This window comes from Orbicella faveolata, unplaced genomic scaffold, assembly GCF_042242905.1.
Source record: "Orbicella faveolata isolate gen_17 unplaced genomic scaffold, um_ofav_v1 contig_34, whole genome shotgun sequence".
Taxonomy (NCBI): domain Eukaryota; kingdom Metazoa; phylum Cnidaria; class Anthozoa; order Scleractinia; family Merulinidae; genus Orbicella; species Orbicella faveolata.
The window spans coordinates 15,893,253-15,912,453 of record NW_028301563.1 but is presented as its reverse complement, the minus strand read 5'-3'; the positions used below and the strand labels follow the sequence as shown (position 1 = coordinate 15,912,453).

General features: G+C 40.5%; 1 protein-coding gene and 1 pseudogene across 3 annotated transcripts; both read left to right on the top strand.

Moving 5' to 3' along the window:
- Positions 1-355: 355 nt before the first annotated feature.
- Positions 356-5,800, top strand: LOC110042736 (N-acetyltransferase 8-like). Of its 2 annotated transcripts, none has more exons than XM_020748108.2 (2): positions 356-477; positions 5,041-5,800. In XM_020748108.2, the coding sequence occupies exon 2, from the start codon at positions 5,043-5,045 to the stop codon at positions 5,790-5,792; it is 750 nt and encodes a 249-aa protein (XP_020603767.2). In that variant the 5' UTR covers positions 356-477; positions 5,041-5,042; the 3' UTR covers positions 5,793-5,800. The 2 variants fall into 2 exon arrangements, with proteins under 2 accessions (XP_020603767.2, XP_020603764.2); XM_020748105.2 differs by having other exon boundaries at positions 356-481.
- Positions 5,801-9,058: 3,258 nt separating this feature from the next.
- On the top strand, positions 9,059-17,946 carry LOC110042832 (uncharacterized; annotated as a pseudogene). The gene is made up of 3 exons (XR_016210109.1): positions 9,059-9,750; positions 11,747-16,091; positions 16,695-17,946. The product of XR_016210109.1 is annotated as an uncharacterized LOC110042832 (transcript).
- Positions 17,947-19,201: the final 1,255 nt, after the last annotated feature.

Here is a 19,201-nt window from a genome sequence, read left to right as displayed (position 1 = left end):
AACTTGAACTTGAACGTGAACTTCTGTTCACCTTCATCAGAGTTGCAGTCAAGAAGGAATTCCAAAAAGAAAAAAACCGATCGGATTACAAAAAAAAACTGTGTTTTGCTTGTTTGCTTCTGTTGACAATGATCGGACCTGTCGGAGGCGGAGCGCATAAAATTACATTAACCAGGGGTGATTCCGAATGTTGCGGTCAGAAGAAACGGAAACGGACCTTTCCATTTGAATTCCAACCGAAATTTCCGAAACCCCTGGTATACTGGATTAATGTCGAGCCCAGTGTCTGTCCTACTTCGCGATCAACCGAGCCGGAGAGAGTCTGAACTGGAGATATAATTGGTGTTAGCTTATATGGACAGCAAAACAGCTGACCAAGAAGCGTGGGAAAGGTTCTGCAATCTTCTGCAATATGTGGCGAGTTAGAAGCTGTACGTTTCGTGTGATTCTCAGAGCTTTGGAGATTCCTACTCGAGGGTAGGTAAGTTGCACTTGACTTATTAGCCTGATTTAAATTTTTGACTTTCCATTACCAATATTCGATTGTTTCTTTTTGCTCGGAGCTCAAAATTTTGTTAGTCTGATAGAGTTTTGACAATTTATATGATGGTGTGTTTCAAAGGAAATGAGTTAAATCTCTTTTTCAATTATTTCCTTGAAAAGCATAGAAGTATTACTTTATTAAAGCTCGGGAAACCCGCAGGAAACTGCAGGAACTGGGAATATTCTTCAAATCTATGCTTCCCAGCCCTTTAAGGCTTTGAATTGTTGGATCATATGTTCTTAATTGTTCTAAATCGATTAAGGTGGCCGAACACAGTTTTCGCGCGCGCTTTTGCTGATGCAATTGAGCGCGCGCACAAGGATTGCAAAAACAAACATGCCGTCAATAGAGCGATCATTTTACTTACTCAACACCCGCACTATCTTTGCTATTTTTCTCTATTATTGAACGCAGTGTATTGATGGTTTTAGTCTTTTATTACAAAGTTATGTTAGAAAAGGTAACGACGCAAAGAACCCAGCAATTCTCAGCTTTTTCTTAGTTACCGAAAGAACCCAGTTAAATGCAGCGCATGTGCAGCTGCTGGAAAAATTGCTTTTGCAGAAACTTGCCGATTTCTGACGATCCAGCCGTTAGAATTTCAAGAAATTTGGCAAAAAAATAGTTCAGAAGCCACGTGAATGATCTATTGCAAAAAAGTCTTACTTTTGACATAGGGAATTTTTAATAATACAGAACATGCAGTGAAAACGATTTACGGCGAATTACGAAAATCTCCTATGTCAAAATTTTATTAGAACAGTGTTGACAGAAGGGATTTAATGTCAATTCGTAGTGGGCAAATGATGAAAAAAAACTAACGACTGGATTTTTTTTAAATAAACAAAAACCATTTTTTGAGCCTTGTTTTTAACCAGCCCCATTGCCATGGCAACAGCACACACCTTAGCCAAAATGCGAGAATAAACCCTTCTGTGGTTAACCTTGACTCTAGCAAAAAAACGGGCGCCAAAGCATAAATAGCTTAAAAGTAATGGTGAATTAGGCATAAGCTCTTGAAAACTGTGTTCGGCCACCTTAACACTCAATCGACATCTCAATCAGCATCTCAACGAACACTCAATCAACATTTGATCAGTTGACTAATTTTCAAAGCTTTCGAATTTTCAAAGACATGCCACTGAGTGTTGATCGATTCGTGTGAGTTGGTTGACACTTAGCCAACTATCAACTGACTGTCAACCAAGTGTCAATCAACTGTCAGTGGAGATGTTGATCAAGTGTCGGTCTAGTGTTGACCAAGTATTCATAGAGATGTCAATCAAGTGTCCATCAAGTAATAATTTACATCAAATATGAGAGACAGTGTTTCATCGGGATATCCAAACACCGAGAAGAAAGCTGAAAATACCATGGGCAGCAGTGTTTGGATAGCTGATGAAACACTGTCTTGAGTGTTTGATATATCTTCTCAATCCAAACAAAAACTAGGGAGTAAACGGAGAAATAAAATTTTCAAAATCTATGCTAATTAAGACCGGGTATCCAGACCTATTTCTTTGTTTTAACTTTGTGAATTATTAATGAGTTTGAGAAATGTCGATCAAGGGTATTGATCAAGGGTATTGATCAACACTCAACTGCGGATGTCTTTATATTTAGTACACATGATCCATTTGTTAGGGAGGATATAAGTTCAATATCATTTGGATTGCTCGGGTCCAGAAAAATAATATCCATATATACCCCTACCATGGAGGGAATTTCCATTTTTTGAACACAAAAATAACCTCCACCCCACCTCTCTGGAATTTCCACAAGTATTATGTACACCCCCCGTACTCTCTGAAAAAAATAGTTTTGGCAAGAAAGTGTGTTAAAGTTGAAGTAAACACTCCAAACAATTAACCGTCTGTATTGCATGTTACTGCTGTTTATTCTCGATCCATCTTAACACCTGAAGAGACACACAAAGAAAACATTGGCAGGTTTCTTTTACAGGTCACAGGTCACAGGTCACAATCAAAAAGCACTCAGTAAAACTCGCGATGTAAATTTTACCCGAGATTCCCAAGAGGTTTATCGATGTTTCCATGCAACAAACCCTAACTAAAAATGTTTTACTGTATAATTTTAATGACAAAAATTTCTAGGGGTGATATATGTACGAAATGGGTTGAAATGTAGCTTTCAGACATGTAGTGTTACATATATTTTATCGTAATAAGATAATTCATTATGATAGCAAATTGAACTGTTTTATTTCTATCTTTTTTTGAAATCTTTACAACGAGTATGTACTAAACAGAAACAAGAGGGTCCCCTATACCTCTTCTGAAAACAATTTCATGCATAAGTAATTGGCCTTTTCATGCATCACAAAAAATTCGAAAACAGTTTCGCGTTCACAGAAAAAAAGAAGCAATCACTTTTTATGTAAAAATGCAAAGGCTAAATCATGTGTCACATAAAAGTACAAATTCTATCCACCTTTCGCAAAACATACAGAACCCTCCATTTTGATGCATCAAAATGCCGTGTGTGACACATCGTGACAGACTAGATTCTAGGCCCTCCTGGTTCACTGTCAACATCAGTGTAAGCCTCTTTCGTTTTCATTTTATATTGAAAGGCTACAAACAATTTATGTTTTCAACAGAAATAACTCTTGGCTTTCTTTGGATCAATTTTTTTTTCTTTCAGTGCTACAGCTAATTTCGCCTATGCGTTTTTTTTTGTTTTTTTTTCAGAAAAGAGCTGTTATAGTTACACTTGGGACGCACTTGTATGCATCTGTTTTATGATGTTTTGGCATATTTTTGGTGACCTGTGACCTGTGAAAGAAACCTACCGAGAAAACATACCGACAGCAATTTATTTAAATATGCTGGTAACTTGTCAAATTTAATTACCTTCCTATACGACTAAGTCTCATTTTGTGAATGTGGTACAATTTTGGTTGAAGGACTGATGAGTGTAGATGAAATTGACACTGTACTTTTATCATGAACACGATCGCTAACACACTAATGACGAAAGCCAATTTTACAGCAAAATCACATACAACTGGACAGAAATAAACATGAACAAGAAATTCTCAAGTTTGTGAAATCATAACATCATTTCTACCTTTATAAAGAAACTCATTTTCACGAAAGAAATCAACTGCCACCTAACAGCTTCAAACAAACTAGGCTAGTCACCAGTGCTTTTCGGTCCACAAGGTGGCTGCATGTACACTGGTAACAAGTCATGGCAGCCATTTCCACGCAACAGCATGTTCTTCACTCTTGTCAGCTTCCAAAGTGCTTTTTGAAGAAAGAAAGTTTATTTTTAAACATAATGTGATTCAAATACAAGTTTTCAAGCTACTATTTTTTCATGTGTAAGATCTATGGTGGGGGTATGGATATTTTCTGGAACCACACATTACAGAAAAACCCAGAATTGCTTTTGATTGAAAACATGCTCAATAGTTTTCTTTAAAATTATGTGTTGGGCAGAGTGGTTCATACTGCTGGAACTTATTCCAGATTCTCTAGCAAAAGCAGCTTGCAGTATTCCTTCACCTTCTCCTTCTGGATGAGATGCTAGTCCATAGCAGGGTTACCCCTCAGCATTAAATTTGCTACCCACATGTGCCAGTTGGCCAGTTACACAATGTGGTTGAGGAGTTGAACTCGGGACTACTGAGAACCAATCCAGATTGTGATTGGGATCAGGATTTGAACCAGGGTAATCCAGATTGCAAATCCAGCACCCTAAACCACTCAACCACATTGCCTCCTTAAACTGAGAAACAATAGGGACTGCTTCTGGTATAATTCTCCTTGAAATTGTCAGGGCTACGTCAACCATGCCAGTCATCAAGGAGATGGTGACATGCTAACAAATTTCCCTAAATGGAACTGTTAGACGATCTGAGGATTATTAGAGAGCATTTGTATGCTGCCTTGCTGACAAGACAAGTTTCCAAATGACAAGAGTGTGATGATGTAACACATTCTCTCAAGCTTTTAAGTGCTTACTTAATTTGGCTCCGAAGTATCTTGGTACTTTACAATGAATAGGACGTTTCATGATCATGCCACTAGAAGAAGTAACGGCCTGCACCCACCGAAGCCTCAACACAATATGGGAAAGAGAACTTTTAAGTATGCAGGAACAATCTGTTTCAATGCATTACCCGCTTGCATTGAAAGTGCCCCATCCTTGAGTAATTTTAAAAGCTTGATAATTAAGCATTTTTATTAGAAACTTTTATTCCCTGGAAATTGATAAAATTTTTATCATATAATATTTGATTGTGTATTTTAGCCTTTTAATTGTTTTTTGGAGTTTTAATCATTTTTTCTTTTAAATTGTACTTAATGTTTTAGATTTTAAAAATTGTACATATCATTATTTCCTTGAGCCTTTATGGATACCAGCCTTGTTGCTGAATGGGCTACCCTCAGCTGGTAAAATGAAGTTACTTACTTTACCTTACCTAACAAACTTGCAGACAATCGTAAAACTTCCTTTTTTCAATGCAGACATGACACTACAAAGGACTCCTACAAGTCGAGCAGAAGTCAAACGACACGAATACACTGACGTCATTATTCGTTCATTCCAATCACGTGACAGTCACGTGGTTCGCAACATCTTTGCAGAAAGCATGGGAGAAATGCGTGGTCCCTTTGTCCGTGACATCATGTCACAGGCTATTTTGTATGGATTGTTGCTATTGCTGCCTGCAGGGCTTTTAAACCATATATGGCCCCTTTGGTCGTTCAAGCTCTATATTTTAGTCCTATTTGGTTTATTACTTACCGTGTTCATTGGATTACACATTGGTTTCTCGAGGTACATTCAAACTTGCTTGCATACAGATTTAGACAATGTGGAAAGTACCTACTTGTGTCAAACGAAATCCCACATGTGGGTGGCGGAGTTACACAAGAAAATCATCGGCATGGTCGCTCTTGTTCCCCTGGACGACCACGAGGACAGCTTCGGAAGACGTCGGGAAACTGTCGGAAGGCTTCGGAGAATGGCCGTTTTGCCCGAGTTCCGACGACTAGGGGTAGCTAGGAAACTGCTCAGTGAACTTTTAAATCATGCAAGAGAGATAGGTTATGAACAAGTCGTGTTATTGACAACCAGCGCTCAACAGGCGGCGCTAAGTTTTTACCCAAAGCAAGGGTTTCAGTTGGTGTCTAAAAGACTTGCTAATAGAGCTCTGAGAGGGTTCTATCATTATGTGTACTGCTACGATCTTGAAAGACGGAATAAAGTTCCATGAAGTTGAAATTTCTCTTATCTTTGGCTTGAAGGCAGTTAGGAAAGAGAGCTAGAGCTTTCAATAATGAGCTGTGACACTGTCGCTTAAAACTTAGTTATCAAACCTTTTTCGAGGCCTGATGCTCAAATTCCTCAGTCAAGGAAGAATTATCTCCCGACATAAGATGAGGTTGGCAGCCAGCCATCATTGTTTAACTCACGTACAGAATTTTACCCCGTAAAACATCACCACTACCCGACAATAGCAGATGACTAGCAAGTGCGTGCGTTATGGAAGAGGAAACGGGACAACCCTGCTTCGAAAGATACTGACAAAAATATGAAACAGTAACAAGCGTTCTTAAAATGAAATAATTATTTTCCCACAAAAGACCATGAAACCAAACTTAGAAGAATTCGATTTCGATAAACCATGGATATTTCACAGTGGGTGAGGAACACCGCTTTTCTGATCTCAATTTATGTTGGGTTTGAGATCAGAAAGTAACTGAGTGCAGCCCCATATAAAAAGAACGGCGATGCTCGTCGAAAAGAACCCCTCATAAGAGGTACCAAAATCCCGCTTTCTGAGCGTGGCTTGAAATTTTTTTTTACCCTTTAGAGGTACCAATTCTAAAACAACAATTAATCTCCTGTCATTTTTTTTTTTCGGCTCAGTACCCTAAAAGGTACCGCGGATGCTTTCGCTGTGGACCTTTTTAAGCCGTGAACACCCTAAGAGGAACTAAAACCACTATTTTAAGGTACGACAAGCACTCCTGTCTTTTTTGTATGGGAGTTGCCTTCTTCCCCCCCCCCCCCCCCCCCTCTCCCGTCGATGTACCCAGGGTCTTAATTTCCCTCCCCCTTCCGATGCAGCCAGAGTCTTATTGCTGGGATCTGAAGGAGACAAATCTCAAACAGTCTCCCGGATCGTTCACAGCCGCTCGTTTTCCCAGTTCGTGAATGCCCGGGCCTTACTTGGCGCTGTTTCAGGTTTGTTTGGTTAGGAAGATAGGGAGGTCGGAGGCTGATTAGACGGAGCAGTGGGGAATTATCCTAAAAAAGGATTAATGGAGTTGATATCTAAACTGAAAGGACAAAAATAAAGTACCTGATTGATAAAAATCTCTCTCATTGTCAAGGCAGTGGGGGCCATTTTAAACTCCCCGTTCATTTTAAAAATTTATAACAAACGTTCACAGGCTATATAAAGTTAAAACTTTCAGAGCTTTCGGCTGTCAGACTACAGCCTTCGATGGTCAGACTACAGTCTGACAGCCGAAAGCTCTGAAAGTTTTAACTTTATATAGCCAGTGAACGTTTTTTTTATAAATTTTTAATATGTTTTGTCCTGGCTACGGTTCTTCTATTTTTATCCCCGTTCATTTTTGTTTGATTTTGTTATAATTTTGTTTTTCTTTACGTTGTCTTCTTTTCTGCAAAAACATTCAATATGATCCTACAGGCGGGTTATAACAAAGGACACAAAGGCCAAAGGTATCATAACAAAGAGGATTGCAGCCATTTCAAGAGTCAAAATATTTATTTTACCACCGACCGCATGTTTTAATAAATTGAAACTTAATCCCTCTATGACCTTATCGATGACAGGAAGGCTACTTGTGCATAATAAAATGACATCACGATCACCTTCATGAACGCATATCTGATGTGAATTCCTCGCCAGCGCTGTTACGATGCACAAGAAAAGCTACCCGCAGTCGCTTTGCTACGGCTTTATCTTCAACCTGTTGGTTGCCCTGTGCACGATAGGCTTCATGTGTTACTTTTTTTACCGATTTGATTCCAGACTTGTTTCACTGGAGCGACGTTTGTGGGAGAAGCAACGAGACGAGCGTGTCACAGCCGGCCGGAAACCAGCGTTTTTAAAGCACGAAAACCACAACGAAAGAGAGCATTTGAAAAAGAAAAACGGGGGGAGATTGGAGGACAGTTATCTTCAACGCGGAGTCCATGCAAGAGCGAGAAAGAAGCAAAGAGAGCGACTTTTGAAATTGTCTGCCTGAGACGCAGGTTACCATACCACATTGGTGTTCAAAGACTTCAAAAGGTTTTACGATGTTACGGGATCTGTTGATGGAGACATCCTTACCATATTACCTTCGATGGATAATGTCTGTCATCTCAGTCCTTTATATTTATATACACTAGACAAAGCGGCTTGATATACGCAAGGTGAAAACAGTTTCTTCTTTCTAATCCGAGTAGTGCCGACTACAAGTTAGCGAGATCGATTTTGTGTGACAGTACGTGACCACTTTGTCAATGACCGATTTGTCACTAATATCCCCAGGGGTAGGGGGAGAGGACTCCCATTTGAACAAAATTTAAACGGGGATGTTCGTCGGAAAATTGAATTAAATCTCTAAACTGAGATCAATATAATGTGGGTGAGAGTCGAGCTTTTTTTTTTTTTTATCTCTCAAGGACACCACTTTAAAGCGAATTTGACAGCGTCCTTTTAATATTTCCTAGGCATCCCCAACCTTTTCACTCTAGGAACAAGTTAGCCTCTTCCAGGGGTTCAGTTTTGCTCCGCCGTCTTTTTCGCGCTGCGCCCCGACTCTGAACGCCTGGTAGAGGCTTAGAACAAGCGCGAGTACGTATGTGGAGCAGGGAAGGAGATTCTTGCGCGCAGGCGGAGGCCATTTTTCGGACGCGTAACTGGCGCTCACTTCTCGCGCTCAGGGTCACCACTGACCAATTGAAAGGCTGACCGGACGGCTGAAAAGAGTAAATTCTATGCCCAATATTTCGGTTAGTTCTTCAGGGGCTACACTGAAGCTAAGTAGATATGGATAAAACGGTTACCACTGACACCTGGCGTCTTTTTCTTCAACCTGCTCGCAGGCTTGGGCTCACGTGCAATCTATACCATTAGCCCATTCTAGCCTGTGAAAATTCGACGAGCAATTTTTTTCCACTATTATATACTATTGTAAGTTCATTTTCATAATTTAGTAACATCTAATAAACCTGAAGAGGACTCCTCTGGCCAGCGGAAATATTGTATTAAATATACTACGTTGTGTCAGCCTGGCAGTAGTCTTTGACTTATCATTGTTTTACTTTTCAAGTTTGGCTGATTAGATCTCCTGTGAGATCCAACGTTCAATCAAGCGAGATCTTTGCAGTTTTTTAGTTTCCTAATAATATACATGCAAAACTTTCAGCATACTGATTGGCTGAGGGGCACGTCAATTAATCACAAACAGTGCAGAGAGTTGAAACTAAATTGTATGTATATTATTAACAAGTAATCAAATGATTTTTCCAGTGCACTTTGGAATAAATAAGTACTCTAAATTTTGCAGAGATTAATATCTCCGAGGGTTGTCTCTGCAAAATTTACTTGTGCTTATTTACTCCAAATTGCACTCGAAATCATTTGATTACTTATACAAACCGCTCAATGAGGGACAACAGATATGGTGCAGAGGAAACTTTTTACTTTATTTGTCTTAAGTGTTTTTAATATTTCTAACTGTAAAGCGCTTTTGAACTTTTAGGATATTGGCGCTATATAAATATTTTTATTATTATTATTATTATTATTATTATTATTATTATTATTATTATTATTATTATTATTATTATTATTAAACTTTCCCTATGGCAGTAGCATGGATGCCCGTGATACATTTAAGGGACTTGTATACACATATTGTGGACCCTATACAAGGCTCCTTTCTCTTTTAAATTTCCGATTAGCTTTGAAAATTTATACTGGAGTTCCACGTTCCCCCCGTCACTGTATTCTAGTGTCCAGAGCCTCTTCCGCCTGGTATCGAAATTGAAACCGCTTCCGTTTTCAAAAGACACCTCTGGTTTCATTTTGCGCTTCGGTGAGCGAATTACTCGATCGTTTGAAATCAAGCTGTCTATGAACTTCAAAAAGTTGTGAAGCAGCGACATGGAACGGCTGAATTTAGATAACAAGCATTAACTTGAAGAAGGTAAGCTAAGAATTTCGAATCAGGTAGTCCTTCTGTCAGCATTTCCTATCTAGTACTAATCGTTCGCGTTGAAGCTGGGCGAGAAAATCTAGAGAAAACTTGAAATTTATTTCACGGTGTCTACATGGCCCAGTATTACCGCTCCAGAATTGTTTTTTCAGTTTAGAAAAGATGAACAGGCACATTATTCACTTTCTTAGGTCTTGTCTGGTTCAGGCTCTATAGTTTAGCTTGTTGGTAGCGAACAACGTAACACGTATGAAATCGAATGCATAGTTATTTTAATAAACTCAATAACTGCGAGCGTTGAAGCCACTACAACGACTTGTGTCTGAAAAGTTTAAAAGATATGTTCCGCAAAAGATGTTGATGGCCAAATGACTACCATTGCTGACTAATTCGAACAAAGCATGCGATACAAATTGTTACAACGACGTAAATTTTTCAATCCTACACGATATATAACCTACTATTAGAAAATTTCCCTTCCGGTTTGTTCAGTCCCATCATTTAAAATAAATTAAAATGTTCAGTAAAATCTATGAAGCCCTTTCTTACGTTTGTTTCTATTGTAGCTACGATGCTGAAGGCAGAACAGTACATATAGATTAGACGTTCATCATTTTCATTAATTATTTTATTTTATTTACTTTATTTCAAAATTTAGTGTTCGTAGAAGGCGCGTGGGTGTCGCGTGACTTGTTTTTGTCGTGCATGACGTCATATTTAAATCACGCGAACCGTCGTTGGTCAAGGATAAGGATTATTAGGACTCTGGGAAGTAGATAGAGTACGAAGTTAATTTTTTGGCAAAGAAGTGTTCGTTTAATATTCATCCACTTTAAGGCAACGTTGATTAGAAATTTCATAGCAAGGATATATCAAAGCTAGACGGGGAGCAGTCTCTCTTTAGCTCGAAAATCCGTGAGTAAGAACAAAAAACAAGTGAGCGTGTCGGGGCGCGGGATGACGAGCATTTGTTAATATATAAGTTAAAAAAATATTTTGATGCCGCTCACAAACACAATTTTGAGATGCTTTCTATTGGCTTTGACTGGATCATCTTTTGGCTGTTAAATGCAGCGAAACCTTAATGATCATTTTATGAGCATAATTGTGGAATCTAGAATTATAATGTGTGAACTTTGGCATAATTCCCCAGCCTTTTTACATAATTCCACATATTGAAAGCAGTGCTAGCAGCATAATTTGCCTTTTTTAGGAACACAATGGGCCTCCGGTTTGAAGAGAAGTTTTGAAAAGCTCCGTTTCCGTGACGGAAGACCTAACCGTAAAAAGAAAGCTGCGATTTCAAATTGCTCTGGTTTAAAAAGCGTTTTCGAGAAGCTCCGTTTTCATGACGGATTAGGCTAGAATTAGTGTGTACGGTAGGCCTAACCGTAGAAATAAACCTGCGTTTTCAAATTTCACTGACGTACCTCATTCCAATATTGTTCCGAGGAATAAACGCTCTATTGTGTCTAAATTTTCTTCCTCGCGCCACTTCAAAAATCATGTATTTTAGATGAAAGGCGTGAAAAGCCAAGTGTAAAATTTGGAAAAAAAAAAACAACAAAAAAAACAGACAAATTGCGTCTTTCAATTTTTTTTCTATATGCCCCACGGTCGAGTACTATTCATCCGGAGATGCACTATGGGCAGATAGATAGTGTCTCTCCGCCGATAACTACCATCGCGTCACGTGATCAATTTACACCAATAAGAATCGGAGAAAATTTAGTAGTGAATTATAAGAGAGGATAGAGGCTTCGGTCAACGTTGCACTTAGCTTAAAGTTTATATTTCCAAATAGTAATTTTATACATAGCGCCCTCTCGCTGACGAATTCACAAGCACTGTTTTGGAACGTTTGTTCAACTATTTTATTCGCATTGTATATTTCATACCTCGTTCTTGTAGGAAATTAGCCAAGAGCCATGGGCTCCTGAATTAACCCATTCAAATGCTGAAAGAGGCGGCATCTTTTCCTTGATAGGTTTGGCCATTTATATTCAATCAGAGAAGCATTTTGTAATTAACGTCAGCACATCTTTCTGAAATGGAAGGACCGGCCCTTTACAGTTCAGTTGAGAAGACAAACGGAGCAAAGTTGAGCAGGCTTCTCATTGACGGTGGAACAAAGGTGCTGAGGAAAGTGTTCAACAGCTATCATTCCCCTGCAAATCTAGTGACTGCTCTTAATTCCAACTACATTACTCTTAACAAACTCTTAAAGAAACGAGTTTTGCATAAGACTCACCAGCTGGTGGAGGTGTTCCTGATTCTAACACTTTTGACATCACGCTTCTTTTTGTCCTGCTGACCAACATTTGCGGGTTGCACCCTCCCCCCTCTGGATGGCACACAAAGCCACCCCCCACTGATCTCTCCCTTGAGGCAAACCTTGCTCGTATGAAGTATTTTCGCAATGAGTTACACGGTCATGTTACAACAACAGGTCTTGACACAGCAACGTTCACTGCTCTTTGGAACGAGATCAGTGCTGTTCTTGTTGTTCTCGGACATGACCAGGCAGAAATTGATAGACTGAAAGCGGAATGCGGCGGGGAGGAGGATTATCTAAATGTTCTGTTTGAGTGGGCTAACAGCGAAGAGGAAATTAAGTCACAATTGAATGAGATAACTCGCGCTCAGAAAAAAACACATAAGGCTGTAGAGGAAGTTCGTCAGATGCTCAAGAAAACGGTTAATACAAAATTAAATCGAACGACAAAAGACAACGTTTCAGAAGAAATCCTCAAAAACCTGGCAAAGTCTGAGTTTAAGGGAGACATCGAGTTTCACGCAGGAAGATTTCAAGTTAACACCCGTGAGTGGGTCTTCAAAGAAGTGGAGGACTGGTTAGACAACAGAAACTGTCAAAACCGCGTGATGGTGATCAGCGGAAATGCAGGCATGGGAAAGTCGGTTATCTCTGCTGTTATTTGCAAAAGAATGCAAAAAGCTGACAGACTGTTAGGTAGCCACTTTTGTCAGCATAATAATACCCGTTACCGAAATCCTCAGTTGATGCTTCAGTCCTTGGCCTGCCACTTATGCCAAGCCCTGCCAGAGTACAAGAATATCCTTGTGGAACAACTGTCGCGAAATTTGGGAGTAGAATTAGATAACCTGGGAACCGAAGAGCTGTTTGCGTTGCTTTTCAAAGAGCCCCTGGGCATTGTGGCTGATCCTGGTAAAAACACGCTAATTGTTATAGACGGCTTGGATGAAAGTGACTACCAAGGACGCAATGAGTTGCTCGACGTGATTGCCAATCAGTTTTGCAAGCTTCCACTGTGGATCCGATTTCTGGTAACCACTCGTCCCGAGAGAAACATTGTAGAGAGTCTCAAACATCTGCAACCGTTACAGCTGGAATCAGATGCCGAAAAGAATTTGGACGACATCGAATTGTTTTTCAAGAAAAAGCTGCAGTATGTGGTGAATCGAGATGTGTCAGACGCTTTTATAAAGAAACTTGTAGCAAAGTCCGAAGGCCTGATGCTGTACGCCTACTTCCTCGTTGATTTTATTCAGAAGAATGCGTTACTTCTACAACAAGGGGAGTTGGATCTCAACTTGCCGTTAAGCATTTCCTCTGTTTACCATTCTTATTTTAAGCGTCTGGAGGTCGAACTTTGCAATGAAGTTTGTATAAACGAGGAAACGTTTCTGATCTTTCTTTGTGCTGTTACTGCTTCGAGGGAACCATTACCGCTAGCTTTCGTTTCAAAAGTCTTTGGACTTGGAACCATGTCGAAACTTGATCAGAGAAAAGCAAACAAAGCTATAAGCTGCGTTTCCGCTCTTCTCCCAATTCGCGATGGTCGTCTGCACATAATTCACAAGTCAGTAAAAGACTGGTTGACTGACAAGTTCTGCTATGGAGATCACGACTTTATTGTTGACGAGAGAGAGGGCCACTGCATCCTTGCAAGGCTTTGTGCCAGTGCACTTAAGGATTTGAAACAGAAAGGCGTTCATGATGCACAGTTCAGTGACACTGAGAAGTATGCCCTTCAACATGGTGTCCAACACATGCTGGCTCTAGGGGAGGATTCAAGTCCTTATGGAATTGAATCGACGATAAAAATGTATGTGATTGATTTGGAACTAGTGTATGCAAAGCTCTGTGTCAGTAACGCGTACAACACAGTAGCCACTGAAGATATCCTTACCGTTCAAATGCATGAGATGTCTAAGGATCTGCCTGCTGAACTGCAGAGAGCCCTAAGTACATTGCTGTTCTTGTTACGGAAGCACCGTAACACACTGAGGGATCTTCCGCGTGTCCTCTTCCAACTTGCACTGAACGAAGGCGGACCACAGGTGTCCCCTGAAGCATTCAACGTGTTGGAGACCAGATATTTTGAAATTCCGTACATGGAATGCCTAGATGACGACGCTCCCCAAGGTGGTGCCTCAGTTGAATTACACTGCTCAGATACAGTAGCTTGTTTTGATGTATCATCTCAGTTAGACTACATGGTTTGTGAATACCATGATGGAACGATACAACTGTGGTCGCTCAAGACCAGCAAGCTAGAATGGGTAAGACCTGTCATATTCAGGAAAGATTACGTCGGTGTGCCATTTGGAAGTGCGTATAAAATACCTCAGTCATCTCAATTCGGAAACTTGGACCAGAGTCTGAGGCCCCTCTCATGTTATCGCTCTGTCGCTTTCCATCCTAACGGCAACTTTGTGTTACCAGGGAACCTCAGTCGTGTTTATACCATTGATGGGGATCATCAAAGGCTCTTTCCCTCAAGTAGCTGCAATTTCACTGTTTGCCACTTTTCTGATGACAGCACCAGGATGCTAACCGATTGTCTCAATGAGACACGATGCGTAATCATGTGGAGTTTGTCAACTGGTAAAGAGATCACTCGTTTAACGAGAAGTGAACCTGTTCTATCGTTTGCCTGTTCTCGTGATGGTACGTTGTTAGCGATTTGCCATCCACATTCAATCTGTCTGTTTGAGGTAGGCTATGATTTCCATTGTCTCGGAGAAACGGCAATACCACTTTCCTGTGGGTTGATCAACTTCTCACATGACAATCAAGTTCTGTCTTGTCTCCATCTCACGGAACTGTCAAGACACACTTGCCGTTTTAAAGTCAGTTTAGAAGATTCTCCTAACATCGCATCGAAGGCTGTTTTGGAGGAAATTGATGAGGACCAAGACAACTCCGGTCCCTGGGAGTTTGAACATAGAATTAATGGAGGATTTTTGTTAGGAGACCCGATTGACATCTCAAAAAAAACGTTGTCAAGCGTGGTGCCATTTTGGGAAGCAGGATTCATCTCTGTGCTAAACGAAGAAACTGCATTGATGAGTAGTCCAGATCTCAACTACCTGAGTCTGATAGATCTTCGCAAGCTGAAAGAGAACAGCGGAGAAAGTCCAGAAACCACCGTGCAAGATTTTGCATTTTCTATCGATGGACAGACTGTTTATGTAGTAAGTAATGATGAGACAAGTCAAACAACGGTCACTGCCTGGGACGTCTCAAATAGAAAGGTTCAAGGGCGACTAGAGCTTCGGCTGATCTCTCTTGTACCTGTGAGAGATGGTGTTGTTTTGGTGGCACAAAACAAACCACCTGAGCTGTGGAATTTCAAGTTATCCACTTGTGTCAGATGCTGGAGCACGTTGACTGGAGTCACGAATTTGATCCCTATATCCGAAGAACTAATCGCATGCGTGGGAAGGCAAGCGGACGTAAATATCGTAGCTACGACTGGCGGAGAAATTGTGTCGACGATTCAACCGTTTGATCAAAGGCAGGTTATTGCATGCAACAGGAATTGCCAGTTAGTAACTTTTAGCCAAAAGAATCGCTTTCCGCTCAGCTCCAATGAAGGTTGGATAGAAGGGACTCTGAGGTTGTCAAATACCACGACACTGATCTGGGAACGGGATACGTCTCTGCCCTGGTGTGAAGGTTACAAAGATCTGCCACATTGCATCTTCTCTCCTAAGGAAACGTTTGTAGTTGTTTGGGGAAAAGCTCTCCTTGACGGCCCTGGTGTACACATCCTCGATGCACTTTCAGGAGGCACACACCACACTCTTCCTAACAGCAAAAACGTGGTTGACCTCAAGTTTGTCTGTGACGAGGAATGTCTTGTCTACAACAGAGGAATCAACGTTCTTCGTCTGTTCAACGTCAGGTCAGGCGATCTGCTGACTGTTATGGACATCGAGGAGCGACCCTGTTGCTTAGCAGTCTGTCTCCCCCACCATCTCATCGCCATCTGTTTAACGGGCGTCAGATTCAGGGTCCTCAAAGTGTGGTCGCCACAAATCAAAGACAGGAGGGAAAGCAAAAGGTTAGCTTTACGTTGTGTTTGCTTGTTTTAAAATCAGCAACAGTCCACATAATGGAAGTACCCAAAACCTATATGACTTGCTGGGCTGGACCGAATGATTCCTCGGTTCAAAATTGAATGTTTCTTTTCGGCGCCGATAACGTTTTTTTTTTTTTTGTCCGGAGCTGATAATGCTTCTCCGTGAGAGAACATTTTGCTGGAAGCTTGTCATCTCATTTATAAGCGACCTGTATGTACCAGTCCGAATCAAAATCCTGGTGTTTAAATTTGTTGTTACCTCTAGCTTTGATAAATTAATTGGGTATTCCGCCCCATTTCGCGTCAGCTGTTTTTTTGCAACTATTAAAATATTGTATAATCTTGAAAATATAGAAGGGCCGCAGCCAGGATGAATCATGGTAAAATTTGGAACGTCCTCTGGCTAAAAGTATATAAAAATACAAGCATTTGATTGTCTAACTACAGTCTTCATCAGGAGAAAATGCGCCCGTTGAAGACTATAGTTAAGACAGTCGAAAGCTTGCAGTTTTTACATGCATACTTTTAGCCACAGAACGTGATTTTGTTTTTCAATTTTATCGTTGTGTATTCTATTTTTCACAGAGTTACACGAAGCAACGAGCAGCACGAAGGATGGCTAAAGGAACTCTTAGATATGATCATCTTGGGTTGAGACTTCGGGCTACGAAGTGTGTGATAAGTTCCACAGCTCACGTCGACTCTTTCATCTTATTAAATACAGTGCCATTTCAGCTCTCTCCTCTGCAGAGGCTCGAACATTCGTCATAGAAGTCCACTATGCGAAGTGAGTGCAGGTGCAAAGTCGAATCACGTAGCCCTGCGCCTGCGCTCACATCACCCAGCGGATCCTCTCCACCCGAAAATAAAAACGTTTGAGCCTCTGCGTCGCCTCTGCGGAGGAGAGAGCCATGCCAGCTTATTGAGACCCTAAAGTCACCCATCTAAGTCAGTTCAGCTTCTTGAAAAAGACATGGTCTGCCGTTTCGAGAAGAAGTTGACTACAGTCGAACCTCCCGTAAGCGACCACCCAAAATGTCAAGCCCTGGTGGTCGTCCACGGGAGGTGGTCGCTTACGAGAGCTTAGAGCATATTGGGTTAAGATTTTGGCTCATTAGCATAGGGTAACTGCAGATACTTATCCCATGTTTAAATTGCTTTATTCATGGGAAAAGTCAATTTGGAACCGGTACTTCACATTGATAATTTTCAATGCGGTAATGTTGCAACACCTAATTATCCAATTTAGCTCTATTATCTGTCAAGTGGTCGCCCACGGGAGGTTAAAAAACAAAGGAAAGTTTCAAACTTTTAGCTCTAAAAGTGGTCGCGGTCGCTTACGAGAGGTGGTTGTTTACAAAGGCTCCAAATATAATGATTTGACTTGGAAACTTTTGGTATTTTGGAAAACTGGTCGCTTACGAGAGGTGGTCGCAACTGGAGGTTCGACTGTATTCAGTTGTAGATTGTTTCAGTTTTTTTTTTTTTTTTTTGATTTGCTGATTTTCATGATTACCATTTATTCAATAACATCAATATGCTTGTCTTGCTAATCTGTTTTACATAAGTTGAAAGGTTTTCTTTTTGAACATGTGACCTCAACTTATAATTAGTTGTTATCTTGTATGATTAAGTTGAAAATTTGAGCAGGCTGAGCGAAATTTGTATTCATTGCGTTAAATTAGAGAGAAAGATTCCGCTTTTTAATATATACAGTTACTTAAGAGGCAATCGCAAAGGATAAAGAAATTAAGGACGTTCGCGCGAAAATTTTCCAACATTGATTTTTTTCTGAGACTTTTACCACTGTAAGATGATGAGTTAGTTATGTCAGAAATGTAAAAAAAAAAAAAAAGAAACAATGGGGGGAGGGGAGGGGGGGGGGGGGGGGTCACTGACTTCGTTTTGGAGAGAACATGTCCGGAAGAACACCCTAAATCTGAAAAGATCGGGCTTCGTTAGTGAATAAGGCCACAGTGTCTGTAGGCCCCAAAATATTGCAATTGGATCTTTGAAGTGAAATGTTCTCTGCCAAATATTGTTTAAGTGGACCTTTATATTAAGTGAATTCAGTCAACTGGTGAGGTTCTTCAAAGAACAAGTTCGCATTTAGCGGCCATAGTTTCACGCGCCTTGCAGCCGCAAGATGCAGGATGGCAGTGGACAGAACTCTTGAAATTTTTTTAACTTCCCACATTGATTTTTTGTTCATTTTTGGACAATGTGGAGATAATTGTAAATAAAGTCTGTTTCTGGAGAGAAAAGTAGGGGTCACCGAACGTCCAAGATCGTTAAATCCAGGCAAAGCTATAACAATGGTCATCTGCCCTATCATTGTTCATTTTATTACTTAGGGCGCGCTCTCATGCATGACGTGGCGTGTGAATTTGCGTGCGCAGTAAGGATGCCCAGAAACAATCCACCGTAGGAAAAAAGATGGCGGCTGTACAGTTTACGACAATGCCTTGCGAACGTAACACAGCCTAAAAGGCACAAAGAAAGCCAAATTTTACAGTGTTTGTCCCTGTACTAATGACATTAAGTAGCCCATGTTTGAAGATTTTATATTGTTTCTGTACGTTTTTTATGAACGTTGTTAAGGTTTTCGTGCGCTAAGAACTTCTATGGGTAAATGTACCAGTCGCCATCTTTTTTCCTACGGAGGACTAGCGCGAACGTCCTCAAGTCGAATTACGCGTCGGTTCAATAATACAAAAGTTTAAAAGATAAGGACAGGGGAAAATGTTATGTTGATATGAATCTGCATTGTATTAAAGAGGACTTGAACTATTCAGTGACACCTCTTGATAACGGAGTTCGAGGGCTGTACTGTAAGTTACGGACCGATTTTTTTTCTCATGCGCTTACCATAAATTGAAGGAGAAAAACGAGGATCCGTAACTTACAGTACGGACCGAGAAGAAGAGGTTAGTAAGATATTTATTATAACTCTACTACGCGTCTGCCGGGTGCGGGAACGATTTGTATTCACGCGGAACGGCATCAAATTTCTGACGCACGTCAAAAGCAAAACGAGTCAATTTGAAATCTTTGTTAAGTGACTCTTAAGTTGTTAGCAGGTTTTAATACAC